The 16,299-nt window shown below is 40.2% G+C and overlaps 1 protein-coding gene across 6 annotated transcripts in view; it reads left to right on the forward strand.

Annotated features, from left to right (window-relative positions):
• The first annotated feature begins 9,937 nt into the window (after nt 1-9,937).
• Nucleotides 9,938-16,299, forward strand: part of LOC124863673 (protein phosphatase 1 regulatory subunit 1B-like) — a 30,399-nt gene continuing 24,037 nt past the window's right edge. For all 6 annotated transcript variants that reach the window (XM_047358099.1, XM_047358101.1, XM_047358100.1 and 3 more), the window contains exon 1: nt 9,938-10,376. In XM_047358099.1, coding sequence (XP_047214055.1) covers nt 10,263-10,376 — 114 coding nt within the window. In that variant the 5' untranslated portion in view covers nt 9,938-10,262. The remainder of the gene's footprint in view (nt 10,377-16,299) is intronic.

Below are 16,299 nucleotides of genomic sequence, written 5' to 3' on the forward strand. Positions count from 1 at the left end.
GCCCATATGGCTGGCACGTCACCGGCAAGAGCCATCACATGAGAGCCCGGCGATTTACATGCACCCGCATTCGGAGAGATTTGCCCTCCCGGGGGACGAGGGACACACAGAGTGAAAGAAGGAAAGGAGAGAGAGGAGGAGGAGGAGATGGAGATGGTGGTGGTGGTGGTGGAGGAGGAGGAGGAGGGCTTCGCCATCTGTCACTGCGGCAGCGCTCACACAGCCAGAAAAAACAAAACAAAAAAACGAGGAATAACAGAAGAGAGAGGGAGAAAATAAAATGGAGGAACAACAAAACTCATCCTTTCTGACCTGAGCTGCTGCCTCCAGACATGTAGGCCACTTTTTAAAATCCAAATTTCTCATCCACCTGCCAAACTCACTGTTAATGACCAATAAGTGAGTGGGATGCTGCAATCACCACAAGAAAGATGCTACTAAAAGCCATACATATATACAGACATGTGAGTATAGTGAGGTCAGTGTATAATCTGGCAAGATCAGCCTCAGTTTCATCTGTAAAATATGTTCAAGTGACAGTATAGTAAATAAGCCATGATCTCTTCCTAATCAGAAACAAGTGCAGCTATGAAATCCATTAAACAAGCAATCAATTAAACAATTAATTATGTTCATCTACATGTTATCACTTTGAAAAGATGAAAAACAATGCTGCATTAAGCCCATTATAAAACTCTTCACCAAATGAACACTGGGTAAACTGGGTTTAGTTCTGATTCACCCTCCAAACCATATTTTATTCCTTCATGCCTGAGTGGGAGCAGGGGGGGTGGGGATGCATTATAAGTGCATTAAGGCCAGGGAACAGAAGGCATATTGTTTATTTATTTACCTAATTGGATCAAATTATACCTTCATGAAATTCAGAAGAACGGCAACCAAAACCAATTGTGATTTGTTCTGACTCTTCTGGGCCTGGCTCCGGCTGAGGCCGACCCACTTGCCAGAGTCCCAGATGAAATCATATTAAAACGTGTAACACTGTACATGCAGTTGAACGTTTGTGGGTAGCTGCTGTCTGAAATCTTGTGTTTTCTGCAATGTTGAGTGAGGGCTGCCTGCAGCGGAAAGCATCAGGAAGGAATGAACAGAATGAACAGAGACCGTGAGACCCAGGTGTGCATGTCCACGAGGGATGTATGAAAAATGAGGAGGAAGAGGGGGTGCAATGGTGGATGACAGGGAATTGATGCTGGTTGGAGCTGGCAGAGGTGCCCAGGAATAAGGAGGAGGCATGTTGGCACATGAACGGAAGAGATGCAAGAATTCCTGGTTCTCTTTCGTGTGTCTGGTTTGCTGCATTGTGTTCTTCCCAGCTCAGAGATCTCTCTATTTAGGAAGTATTATCGAAGTTAATGTGGTAGAAATGAATTTGATGACCACAAACTCCAAGTTGGCACGAGGAGACCCACTGGGCTGAGAGAACAGGGACCTGGAGGATGATAAATAGCTAATGGAAGCTCATCATGTCCTTGGGTTTGGGCCCGCCCAGAATCTCCTCCACAGACACAACTCTAGGGCCATTTCAGAGTTTGCAGGGGTCATCTGGGGGGTCACAAGCAGCATGACAGTAGTGACAAGAGAGCAGTGGTGCTGCACACTCACTAATGTGTCTCCTCCCTAATGAGATTAGCTCGGATGATAACCTGGCACTACCCCAGACCACGATGATGTGATTGTGTCAGCATGCAAGTGTGCAGAGGGGCATCACTACTAGCCAAATTGATGCCCTATTCTTCCTTAGCTGCTCCATGGGGGGTGATAGGGGTGGGACAGCAACGGTCAAGAGAGAACAGTAGGGGACAGGGTATATTCTTAACAAGTTCCAAACAACCTTCGGGTCACCTTGCCAAAATGAATGTTAAATGTCAACAGCTCGAGTTTAGCCAGCAGTGGGTTTAAAGCAACACCAATCAAGGAGGATTTGATCTGATATTAAAATGTCCAAGGAGAGCTTATTTGGATTTATGGCATATTAGAATCCCTTTGCGTCCAGTTTGAAGGCGGATTAGTCTAGGTAGGGTCCACCTGCTGTGCTTTTCAGTGCATGCAGTCAACATGCAAAAACTGTGGCTCTATCTCTTTAAGATATCAAATCATCAAAGGTCAAATGACATCTATTCACATTTCAAAGTCATCCCCGATTTTCCTTATCTTTCACAGACGTGTGTAGTGATGACCTGCTCTTCGTTCTGTGAGAAGTGCAAACTTCCACATGTGCAGAAAAACATGTTCATATAGAACACACTATCATCATTCCCACCTCCCCCCACCAGACGCCCGGACCCCAGCTGCACTCTCTTCTCTTCAGCCCCCTAATTGCATATGCACAAATGCAAATGCCTATTAATTAATTACTTGACTAATTAGTGCAGTGGTATTTTAGGGCGATAAATCAAGTGGAGATGGGGCCGAGGACAGCAGGGCAAGAGGGAGACCGAAGGGAGTGCTCTTACAGTAGCGAGGTGTTGTGAGGAAGATCTGCTGGCACCAGAGCCCCTAAAGTCAGACGCTGCTTAAAAATGCTTGACTGGTGACTTAGTCAGGTGAGTGCTTTCTGTTGCAGAAAGATGACGCTGGAGTCAGAGACTCAGGAGAAGACATTAAGGCAGAAGTGACCTCTGCTCCTCCAATTGAGCTGTTTCCTGGCATGTAGCCAGACCTGCATGCTCCCTGCATCCATTTTCACAAAGGTGGAGGCATCAGCTACACGAAAAGCTGCTCCAATTAATACAAATCTATCACGACTTGCACAATAGTTCAATGAAAGTGAACAGAGATCCCGATCTGATGATTGTGGCGTCTGTGATTAGAAGGTAAACAAATTATTCTGGCAGAATGGGTAGTTTTTGTATTCACTGGTGTGTGCACGGGTGTCTGAATGTGTGCCTGTAGGTGTGCCAGGCCCCCACCACAGATAGGTACCCATGGAGATCTCCGGACTGAAATATTCATTTCAGTTTGCTTGCCCAGACAGTGTGGTCCTAATTGCAGCATCAGAAAGCTCCACCTCTTCTTCTTGTCAAGGCTTGGCTGCAGCAGAGAAGGATCTCATCTGGGAGCAGGATGCTTTTGTAAGTAAATCTCTGCATGCCTCGGTGTGGATCTGTGCGCTCGTGAATCTGTCCTTCTTTCTGCTTTCGCTTATTCACAAATCCAACATGCAAGCTCAAGGAACAATTCTCTCTTTCCAATATTTTCATGTAATTTGTTAATTTTTTCTTGAATTTCAGGTTTCCTCATGCCTCATCCTCCATGTCTGTGAGAGAGTTTAGCTTGGACTGTTGATCTGTCTGTCAACCCATCTTATCCTGTCAATGCGTCTGTCCACAGGGTGAGTGTTTTATTAGTTTCTGTGCCAACCTTACCCATTGCCTGGCCAAGCCGAACCATCTTGTGGGATTTTTGGCTTTTAATTATAGTAAGAGAGGATTAATTATGGCAGTAGAAACAAGGGGCCATGCATTATTGATGCTATGAGTGAAGGGCTGGAGGGGGTAGAGGGTGCTAATTAAATCACTGCCCTACTGCCATGTCCTCCACTGTTTCTTCCTTCACCATGTCTTCCACCTGCTACATCCCTTACTTCATATGTCCCAATCCGCCAGACAAACACATCTTTTGCTTGGTTGTTTTTCTCAAAATCTTAGGAAGAAAGTTAAGCATAGTTTGATCATGCCGACATTTTCAGACATCCCCATAAAGCTTCCTGTTTTCTTCACCCTTAAATTCAAAATTTAAGAAATTATTCCCTGTTGGGAGACTGCCTCCTTGAAGGGATCATTACTTTTGCAAAATGTCTTTAAATGATGCCAACAGTTAAAATGGCTTTCTATTTCAAATGAGAACCTCACTTCAATTAAAGCCTCTGTCTAGAGGAATGACATCTTTAATGGGAAAATGTAGGAAAAGGCTGCCATCTAGTGGTAACCATGAGAACAGCAGTTGTCAAAACCTTTTAGAATGAGTAGCCCCTCTGTTTTAAATTTTAAAACAGTACTACAACTTTTTAACCAATACTGCCACCAAAAGAAAGAAAGATTACATTTTCATCTATTACCTCTGAAAGTCCAAATATCCCCTGAAGTCAAAATTCAAACAGCGTTTCCTCCCTAACCTAATGCCAAAATCCAATATGGTGGCCGCATATTTAAAATATGGTAAAAAAAAATGTACTAATAAACCATTTAGTTGTAGTTTCTGTAGTTTATATCTAATTAAATCTTGTCTATACACAAGTACAGCTTCTATTAGTGAAAATGTTCCTTCAGTGTTTCAAAATAGAGAGAAATACATTGCGATTAACTTGTATTGCAAATACAATTTGTTTGGTTATTGAGGACACCAACTGGTACATTTTACAGATTCTTCGACTTGCAGCTAAAGCATAGTTGAGTTTAGTTTTATGATTTTTCAGATCTAACCTTCTGGGTATCAATAATTTTGGACATGCCAGAGAGAATGAGAATGACTTTTTTCAAACATATTACCCCTTTTACATTGTCTTATCTTCTGAGAGATGCCTTTTTTATTTCATATCAGAAACAAACATCTTGGTTGAATGAAAATAAACTTAAACGTAAATCTGCCAGGGTATTAATAATTTGGGATTTGACTATACAAGCATATACAAGTTACTCATTAAAAATGTCAGTAATATCACCAGGAACTCGATCTTTTTTACAGTCACAGTACCAGATCCAAATCTGTTCTGTGTATTTTTGCTCCCCACATACAGAAAACCGATGAAGATTTATACCAGATTTTCACCAAATGTTCTCATTGTTATACAGTTAGCACTTAAATGAAGGCTGGTTGTGATCTTATGTTTGTAAAATTGGTGTTATTCATTTGTTAATTGAAGGGAATTAAGAAAAAATTAGTCTTTCTAACAAGCTGCTTTTAACAAAGTACCTGAGTACCTTTACTAAGCAATTAAAGTTAGGTGGTTTAATGAACGCAAAAATACCAGGCCAAAAAGACTCAGGTTGATTGACTGAAAAAGCAGATAAGGGACTTTCAGAAAGGCTGCAGGATAAAGACCACCTAAATGATGACAAATCCTTATTGCATGTTCTCCCTATGCTTGTGTGGGTTTTCTCTGGTTACCCTAGTTTGTTTTCAAAGTCTGCATGTTCATATGCATGTTAGTTAAATTGGTGACTCTAAATTGTGTGTAGACATGAGTGTGTGCATGGTTTTGGCCATGTGACCCATTCTCTGCTTGGACATGTTCAGTCTAAATGTGTCTCCTAAATTTACAGGCAACCGTTTAAACAAATTCAGATCTAAATGCAGATTTGATTTTAAAAAAAGTCTGATTTTTGTTTCAAGTAGTTTTTACCTGACAAGTAACCCCAGATCCTCTGTTTTTGGTTTTTTTCCCCCACGTCCTTTCTCCTTAACTCTGTGATTGTAAGCACTGTTGCTTGCAGCAACATTGTCTTGCTTTAACATCTGAGCCAGGGCCATTGCTCTGCTGCTTATTGGCTGCATAATCTCTCTGCGCAAGTGAAGGTTTTGTCTGGTTGTTCCACAGTCCAAAAATATGAATGGTATGGTAGTTGGAGCTTCTGAATTGCCCTTGAACATGTTCGTGAATGATTTCTTGTCTTGTTGTTGCCCCTGTTGACCCTGTTCTGGATTTAAAACTTCTCTCACCCACTGACCTCTTGATCAAGTACAGCCCGCCTTCAGTCCTAACAAATGATAAGCAGGCATTGCTTATGGATGTTTAGGCTATTGCTTGCAAATTCTAGATGAGTATCGGTTTTTAGTAAGCTTAACCTACATTTTGTTCTTACTCCTGCTCTTTTGGTGACACCTTGTAGGAAGATGAAGTGTAAGAACAGCTAGGATTTATTAAAAAATACTATTCAAAGTCTGACTACATTGATTTAGATAGCACAATTAAAATATCACGGATCACAGCTTGTTGTGGACAACTGCCACTGGTGTATAACTTGCAAATAAAATAACATTTATAAACCTGACTTGTGTGACAAGGGTTCCAGTTGGTTTAGGGGCTCCAAGAAGATGCTTAGTTTGCTTGTTTTTGCTAGTGTTACCCACCCAAGTGGTTTGTAGATACGGCCTGTAGAATGACAGAAAAAGTGAATAAATAAAACACCTTTTCTTTGGAACTTGTTATTACATATGTAGACCAGTAGATGGAGCAAGTGCATCCCCTTTCAGACGGACTGAGACATTCCAGTTGGTGCTGAGAATCACTGGACGTGCAGCAATCCCAGGTAGCCTGACTGAGGCTTCTCGTGCGAATATAACCTGTTTATTGTGTGATGGGTTGCTTATACAACAGGATGGAGGGGGGATCAGTGAGGAGTCCCGTCAGGCGTTGACTGATGAGCTACACCTCTCCCTGCAGAATCACCACTTGTTACACTGGTACAAAACCTCTTTTGTAATCTTTTAATGTTTGCCCTGAAAATCCTTTGCAAACAGTTTATTACTGCAACAATCAACCAAAATATGTGGAGAAAATTAGATTACAATGAAAATGACGTGATGCAAACTATATGTTTTGATACCTACCCAGAATGCATTTGGGCGTTATAGTAGTTCAGGTATCATCTGTTGGAGGTCTACATTATTTTCATAACAGGGATGTTTTTGTGTCCTGCAGCTCCACTGCAGCTAGGGTTACTGCCTTTTTCTAATCTGACTTTGGAGCTGGCATGTTGTGTCTCCAGCGTCTGTGCGTGTGTATATGTGTTACTCTAGACGACACGTGTCAAACATTGCGTACATGTTGTCCCTGAATGCTGTAGGAGGTCTGACTTCTGACGCTGCAAGTGTGATTTATCTTCAGCAGGTTTTTCCTTTAGTCCTGCCAGACCAATGATGTAATGACACCTCTGCAACCACAATGTTTAAACACACACACACACACACACAGAGCTTAGAAATAGAAGTGGAACCATGTGGTTCTGCAAGTGGATGGGTTTAGGCACTAATAATGTGAGTAAAATGCTAGCTTTGCAAGAGCATATGTGACATAACCTAATTAGAGACAGAAACAAACATTCTCTCGGGAGGATTCAGATCCACCAACACAGAGCAGGTTGTCCAGCTGTTTTTACATAACACTGTTTTCTAAAAATAACTGAATAAATGGTAACAAATCAACAGAAAAAAAAAAAAACTTTGTATACTGGGGAAAATCTGTTTGATTTCCAATTACAGCAAATTTTATTTGTCAGCATGTCAGCAATGTGTTGTAATTATGTTAATTTGACAGACAGTGTGTGAATTTTATAATGCCTGGCTGCTCTGGAATGTTTGTGTCATAGATTTGAAAGCCTACCTGACACTTTCCCTCTCTTGTAAATCTGTACAGTCAAAGAGTGGGGGTAGGGGGATGTTTGTAAAATGTGATACTTTGCTGTTTATTGGTGCATTCTACAGCAGAGATGGTGTCAAACTAACAGTGCAGAGAATAGTAGATGTTGCTGGAATCCTGTCATGAAAAAAAAAAAAGAGGACCAAAAACAGGATTTACAGAGAGCCCAAATCAGATTCTCTTGTTTGGGTTTAGAGTCAGAAAGGTGACCGTCGCTTAGATGAAATGATTTATCTATTTCAGCATTTTTAGATTATTTTCCCTGTTTATAATTTGTTATAAATGGTTTCTATGTGTGATCTCTAAACCAGATTTCACTTTGTTCCACCTCTTGTGCCAATTGCTGCTGAAACTCTTTAGAGCAAAGTTTTAGTCTCATCAGCAAAGCTGAACATAAGCTTTAATAATTTGCAATATTCTGCAATAATATGCAGTCATATTCAATAAATTAGAATGAGGCTCATTTGTCAGTTTCAAAAGTATCTTTAGAAAACTATTTATAACTTTAGGGAACTATTTATAAAGTTCAGAAAGTCTGCCACCTCGGAAGCAAAACAAAACGAGATGAGTATATTTAATTTTTTTGCAAACCAAGCATTTGAGGCAAGTCTAAAGATTAGACTTTTCATAACTTGGCTCGCATATTCTCTGTAAAACAACATATACCCACTCTAATATACTCACTGGAAGCAGAAAGAAAACTTAAGGATGCCTTTTTATATCTAATCATTGTAAAAGACATCCTTGTGTTCTGATTAAGCAGCCATTTAAGTATCAAACATGCTGTGGTTAATCATTCGCTTCTCATTTGCCACAAATGACTCAATCTCTAGTTTGAATAAAAACTAGAATGCTGCGGCTTGTAGCAAGCTGGACTCTGGCACAGAGCCCTATTAGTCATTCCCCTTGAAAAATTGTGCAATTCTTGCCGATCACACTACAAGTTATGCAACCACTGTGACTGAGAAAGGTTTATTTGTTTTTGAACTTTGTGAGGGATGTGTTAAACTCTGCATAAACAAGCCACATCATTCATTTTTCATCTTTGAAAGGGATGGGATTTGTTGACTCAAAGATTAAAATAATAAATAAATAATGCTCTCACCAGCGGGATAAACATTCAGATTACTCTCTATTCTAAAGTCTGTAGATGTAGAAACTCTCCCAGAGCACCAAATCTACCTTGACCTTCTATATTCTGCAAGCAAAGCCCCCCTAGCCTCCTATACCCTTCCTCCTCCACCACCTCCTCCTCTTTTGCCATTACTAAAGCCATCTCCTTCGTTCCAGTTCATGTCAAAGCTCAAATCTGCCCCCGGGCCAAATCCACCGCTCTACACTGTCCAAATCCCTCTGCCATGTGAGTAAAATAACAGCTAGTGTTCAGTCCCTGAAAGTAGCTCTGAAATGTCTGTTTTCTGGCAGTAACGCCCCCCCAATATCTGCGTGGCATAAAAACATCAAAACTCCACAGTGCCTTGTGAAAGTATTACCACCCTTGGAAACGTTTCAAATTTTGTCGGAGGTCGTGAAGGGATACTGAAGGAAAAAATATATTTAAAAACTCTCTTGTGTGCACCAGATTTTTTCATGTACGCCTTTTACCGAAATACACCACAGGACTACAAGATTCCTTTTAAGTGTTGTTCTTAAACAACATAAACATGATGCCCTGCAAGCTGTGTAGCAATGTCATTGTACTGCAGCCCAAACTAGAAATATAGCACAATTAGGTCAGGTATTTACACAGTAGCCTGAAATACTCTCTGAGTTACACAATGAATTGGAGATGTTATCTGGTGCACACGAGAGTTTCTGTTTAATTTTCCTTCAAAATCCATTTACAGACACAGTGCAAAGCTGGTAGAGGCACACAGCAAAATAACTGCAGCTGGAACTGTAAGAGAAAAGGGTTTTATTAGGTCAGCTTTGTTTTCCTTCCACTTAACTATACTACATAACTTTGTGTTGGTGTAAGTAAAACCCTAATGAAATACATCGATGTTTGTGACAAGATATGGAAACCGTAGTAGAAGTTGAATGCATTTGGAATGCTTTGCATTTTCTTTGCTTCAATAGCATTGTTTGTTTACTAATTTTTGAAAATAAGTTGCTTTTCTTTTATTAAGTGGAGCACCACCTACAAATCTTGTGAAACGTCTTTAAGTTCTGCTTCTGAATGGCATAAATAAGCATACATCTCCCATTCACAAATAAAAGTGAAAAGGGGCTCAGTAAATGTGATGAAATATATATATATATATATATATGTATATATATATATATATATATATATATATATATATATATATATATATATTATATATATATATATATATAATATATATATATATATATATATATATATATATATATATATATATATTATATATATATATATATATATATATATATATATATCTTAACTTACACAGCAGCTCCCCCCTGTCCCTTCTTTTTCCTCCTCCCCCCATTAATTCGGACCACTCCCTCTCTTGATGTCTCCACCTTCTTTTGCCTGCTGGGCCCTCCCCTCCTCTTACCCATCTACAGCCCTACAACACAGCCAGATCTGAGGACATGCTTCAGTAACTCCTGCTGCATAGGTTTTAGGTGAGAGCACACAGAGGCAGACTGAATTAACATCAAAGGGATAGAAGAGAACAACAACAGCTAAAAAGTGGACAGGAGGTAGGAACAAGTATATGCAATTGTATTTTTTTTTTCTAAAGAGAGGAGAGAAGAAAGTCTGGCAGTGCAGAGGTGAGGCAAAGCGAGAAGCTGCCAGGAGTGGGACTACCCAGCTGTGGGAGGTTCTTCCAGAGAGGGTGCATAGATCTTTTGGCCTCCACTGGGAGTCAGAGCCCCAGGATCTAGAAACATGGAGCCCTCTATGTCAACTGACGTCGAGGGAGAGCACAAAGAGAGGAAAAAGATCCAGTTTGCTGTGCCGGCCTCGGCTCCCACCAACCTGGACCCTCGGCAAGTGGAGATGGTGAGCGGGCAGTGTACAGATTACAATTTGAACCAAGAGGAAAGATCAGCTTAAGCTGTTAAATTGTTTGCGTGTTTAAACCTGAACCTAAATCCAGCTGCTCTCAGCCTTTTAAAATATAAACAAGTTTTTTTTTCCACAAGACTGCATTTTAAGCTTGAGCCTGTCTCTCTGTTGAAAAAATGTGATGACATTTCCCTCCCTCTACTTCCTTAGATGATGAATGCCTTGCTGTATGTTTTCATTTTGACCCCTTTCACAATGTGACATTGTTGTAAAAGTCATTAATAGTTTGCTGTAACAGTTCGCTGACATTTTATTTGTCACTTGATTGCCATGGTGATTATTTTTCTGACAGTCAAACCTTTAACCTGAGCTTTTCTAGTAAATCCTTGATACTGGTTGTCCTACAAGAGTAACAACATGCTTCTTTCTGTGATAGTTTTTTTTTGATAGAGCAACACTGATCTCTCATTTTAGCTGTCATGCTAAGGGCTCTTATTATAGATCGGGATAAGTGGGCCATAGTGGTCTGGAAGATTGAGGCCAATGGCTCATTCCGTCTGAGAGCCTGAAGAAAGATGAGGTGGGATAATAAGAGGGAGATGTGCTACATGACAGAAGGTAAAGAAGCAAATATGACCTGTGGGTTCATCTGTCTTGGGTGTACTCCTGCATCGACTGTCAAATTGTGTTGTAATGCTTCATGAGTTTTTCACTCACATATGCACACATTCATGCAATCTAATCTATGTAATTTATTCCAAATAACCACAGGACACCAAGATACCATATGTGAGCTGCTGTTTTTTTTTTTTTTTCAAAGATGGTCTCATTTCTGTCTTTGCAGGGTTTTGGACTCTCTTTGCTTAAGCACCATATGATTAGCCACACTTTTTAAACTTGTCTTAGACAGCTCTGGATAGGAACTTGACTTTTTTTACCTCCTGATTGTAATATATGTTCATGTCTTTGCATCAGTTTAGAGCTAAAATTCAGGCAACAAGGCATGCAGTCTATAAGTGATCCCCTGGATGCAGGTGAATGAATGCAGATTGTTGCAACAAATTTGCTGTTCGGGGAGGACAGGAAACAGAAGGGGCATTTAGGAGAGCATGTGTTTTTGTATGTTTAAAAGCCGATAGCATCTACGTAAATTTTATGGGATTCTCCAGGGATGTGTGGGTGGGCAGGGGATAACAGTCAACAGTACTCATTTCATTTCCTACCCCTCCCATTGCAATTACTGTCCCTTACCGGTACGTGTTTGGCTACTGAGTAGCAACTTGTTTCACAATGATCTACCCCTCAGTGTTCTTTCCGATGGCATTTAAATCCCAAAACCACAATCGAATGAATTGCTTTTGCTACTATAGAGACAGCCAATGCAACTATGTCACCGAACGCTCCCCCGCAGCTGCGATCTAAAAGGTCAGCTTTAATGGACAGATCTGTCTGTTAGAAAAAAATAGCTTGTTTACAACAATACAATGTTTTGGGTATGTTAGGCGAGAACACTTGCTGATGCTGTGGAGGGAGACGCCTCCGTACCTCCTACTCAGTGAGATGAGGGAGAAAACAGCAGCTATTTGGTCTGAGCTGATCATTCAGTTTAAATTTCCTACCATCATGTTGTTAATGTTGATGCAACGGTTTCTCTCTCAGCTGACTCATTGAACTAATTTTCAGATAATATCATTGTTTAAGCATTGTTGTCTCAACTGGGACTACCAAAGCAGCCTTGTAGTCCAGATTGGTTTTAATGAAGCTGAGCTGCACATTTTTGGAAAAAAATATTTTACGACTTAGTAAAGTCAGTTGAATTTATGCTCAGCTGGGTCAAGAATGCAACTTAAACTATACTGTCAAAAGTATTTGCTTGTTTGCCTTCACACACCCATAAATGTCCAATTTTTTAATCCATGGTGTTTAATGTGAAGTTAGCCCAACCATTACAATTGTCTCCATCTTCTGAAAAGGCTTTCTATAAGATTTAGGAGTGTGTTTATGGGAATTCTTGGTGAATTTCCTGAAGTGCATTAAAAAGGTCAGACACTAATGTTGGACAAGAAAGCCTGGCTTGCAGTCTCTGCTCTAATTCATTCCAAAGGTGTTGTGTTGGGTTGAGGTCAGGGCCGTGTGCAGAACAGTCACGTTCTTCTACACCAAACTCGCTCAGTGGTGCACAATTGTGTTGAGACAGGAATAGGACATCTCCAAACTGTACTTGCTAAGTTGGGCATAAAGTTGTCTCAAAATGTCTTGGTATGCTGATGTATTAAGAGTTGCTCTAACTGGAAGGGATCCAAGCCCAACTCCTGAAAAAACAGCCCCTTGCTCAATTCCCTCTGCACCAAACTTTACACTAGACACAATGTAGGAAGGTAAGTGCAGATTTGTAACTGCTGAGCACAGAATCATTTTCTGCATTGCTGGACAGAGAAGTATGATCGGTCACCCCAGTGAGCACTTCGCCGCTGCTCAAGAGTTCAGTGGTGGGCTGTTTTACACCACTGCATCTGACACTGCATTACACTTGGTGATACAACACTTTGATGCAGCTGCTGAGCAATGGAAACAATTTCCATGAAAGTCTCTGTGCACTGTTTTTGAGCTCATCTAAAGGCCACATGAAGCTTGCAGGTCTGTAGCCACTGACTCTGTAGAAAGTTGGAAACATCTGCACAAGATGTGCTTAAGTATCTGCCGAATCCACTCTTTGATTTTACTTGGTCTATCACTATGTGGTTGGAATTTAGCCTTTTTGTGTTGTTGATTTTGCATGTTTTTGAAATGTTTAAATAGGCTTTTACTTCCTTCCACGACCAGAACCATGTATGGTAGATTAACTGGCCACTTTAGGTGAGAGATTGTGCTTGCATAGTTGTCTATCTTTGTGTGTGTGCGCGTGTCCCATTGGTTTACCAACTTGGAACTAGAATGAGCTTAAGTTGGGTCTGGGATCATTCAGAGATCCGAGTTATGACTTCCAGAACAAATTAAATTTTGTATGTAGTACGTCTCTTTAAATATATTCTGTTGTCTTTGCTCAATTACACTTAACATAATCTGCCTAATTATTTAGGTTGCTTTAGTTGTCACCCAGTGAAATTAGTTTAAAAAACCTGATTAAAAACATACCCATTAAGAGAATTGTTTTAATTGTGACCTCTGATAATGCCCTACAGGTTGGTGTTTCTCCTTAATAAAATCCTGACATAGATTTAAGACATCTGTGCTGTGATTTTAAATGAACTTATCTTTACTGTGGTCTTAAAGCAAAGTAGGACATGCCAGAATGCATTAAGCTGCAAGTTCATTCCTCTGCTCATCTGTGCTGTAAAAACACAGCTAGAGTCACTCCCTGCCAACAGCAGGCTCCAACAAGAGACATCAGAATGTTTTGATTGTTAGGGTATGAACCTTGGGTTTATATATTTAAGTTTAAAACAAGGGAAGATCATTAATAGGTCCCCACAGAGACAGATATGTGTGGGTACAGCCTGAATCACATACATGGATCACCATGGTCTTACCTTTGATTGGAAATATCTTAACTCCTTTCAGTGTAAATCGGCTAAAGTGTGTTCTGAAAGTGTCTGCATCAACTGTACCCTTCACCCTCAAATAGTGTACCATTATGTGACAAAGTGGAGGGCTTGCCCTGCTTAAAATTCTTCAAATATAGAAAAAGCATAATTCAAATTCAGTGTTCAGGATGGATGGATGGATGGAAAGTACACACACACACACACACACACACATGCAGGCACAGACCCAGTTAACCTGCTGCTGCCTTGTAAAAAAAATTAGCACAAACTTCAGTTTTTGTACATTATTCACTGCGTCATGCTCACTTGCGTAACCCTTATTTTTCAGTGTCATCATTGGTATCCTGTCTAACACTTGAATGTCTTCTTGAGATCCACTCAGATAGACAGAATTCATCACATTTAGAGATCAGGCGAAATATTTTTTTTTTGTCTTGGAGGTTATGGATAAAAATCCTGCATGTTTTTCATCACTAAACCCCACTCCAAACATGCTAATACTGCGTGCTTATCAAGTGATGGAGAGTAATGTGCATAATGGACAGAGATTAGGGTCATGGCACTGACAATACTACTTTCATGTGGACATTCCTGTCCTCCTTTGGCTCCATCTGGCCTTGTAACTGACATAAAACTCAAAATAAAAAAAGAGATTATCAAAGGACAGAAAAGGACATTAGCTAAAAAGTTTCTAACACAAAACCTTATATCACCCCTGAAATATTATGGAGGCCTATCTCTCCCAGTCCTCTCATAAAATCCCATATACAGCTTAGGAAACCGACCACCACCACTTCAAGTTTTATGTCACTGGGTTAAACATCAAACAATGACCTTTGATGCGTTGAGTATTTGTGGATAAACTTTAGCAGTGTGGTGACTGTCAACAAGCAATCCCAGAAAGAACAGCACATTTCCAGCAGCGATCTTTCCTTACAAGCAGGCTCGCGGCAATGCCACAGTAGAAATCTGTCTCAAGTTTGCCCCATGATGTGATCTGTTTATTTTGTGAGCATTATTTATGTTCCCGGCGAGCTTTCCTTTGCCCAAAAGCAGTTTGTAGATGTTTGTAGTGGCAAAAACTAATTGGCATGAAAGTTATTAAACCACACTATGTAATTATTATTTGGACACAATCAATAACTCTCTGTTTTGCTGTGGGTTATGTTTGTTTTGGTTCCTTCTAGCTTTTGACAGTCCTGGCATTTTGATTTCTTAATGACTCTGAAACAAGAACATGCCAGTGGGTGATGTGAAACTTTCCTTTTGCTTTTTCCATTTTAATTAAGGAGTGTGGCTTCATTAAAACTCAACGTTTGTATGTTATTTTAATAAGCGTGTCCTCTTTGACATAATGGCCATTGTTTTGAAATGCTTTGCATTGAAATGTAAAGTTTAAACAGTTAAAAAACATAAATATTGAGAGAAAGGTCTGTTGATTACAGTGTACACAGTAAGCTGAAAATCCACGATAATGCCCTCTTTCCTTGTGTTTGTGAGAGAACATGATAAGAACTTGACAGGAGGCCTGCAAAGCTCCCGCATAGCCTCCTATCGTTTAGCACTGTGGTCCAATGGTTTGTAGTTGGAATGCAGAGTTTTTCCCAACTTAGTACCTAAATTTTGGTCAGACCAAGTTAGGCTGTGTTCAGGGTGTGAAGAGATGTGACTGCCTTTATTCTTTAATGGTGCTGAAATCACATTGCAGTTGAAGTGATTCTTCTTTTGAACCAACCAACAAATAATTATCATTTCTGTTACAAGACAAAGCAGATTAGAAATTTAGAAATGGAGATAGAAATGGGGTCGGGGGCATACAATCTTTACCTGATCAGGAGCTGACTTGTTACCAGAGGCTGTCAGATATCAATGTTTTCACCCTGACTGTGTCAAGATTTGGACTCTGAACTATATTCTTCAGCTGCCTATGCACAGTTGAGTCCCCTTCTGCTGGCTAAAGATCCATGGGGATGCTGAGGCAGATGAGGGCATTTTGAGCAAAGTGCTGACTCGCAACAAATAGGATTGGTCTCAACTCCTGTTTCATCAAAGCTAAGAAGAGAGAATTATGTTATTGCTACTGTGTGAGCTATAATCTCTGAAATGTATTGCTGTAATTGCGTATTTCTTTGGCAGTTTGTCTGAGGTTGACGTTGGATGCTTCAAGTTAACACTGATTTATGTAGTTTGGTTGATTTATGTAATAAATCTGGACATAATTCATACTCATGCACCCTTCTCCATAGCTCAGCCCACAGGTTTTCTATAGGATTTAGGTCTGGGGATTGACTCAGCCATGAAAGAAGGTTGATTTTGTGTCTGATGAACCATGTGTTGATTTGGCCATATGTTTTGGATTATTACTATCCCAG

The sequence above is a fragment of the Girardinichthys multiradiatus genome, chromosome Y (assembly GCF_021462225.1).
Source record: "Girardinichthys multiradiatus isolate DD_20200921_A chromosome Y, DD_fGirMul_XY1, whole genome shotgun sequence".
Lineage (NCBI taxonomy): Eukaryota > Metazoa > Chordata > Actinopteri > Cyprinodontiformes > Goodeidae > Girardinichthys > Girardinichthys multiradiatus.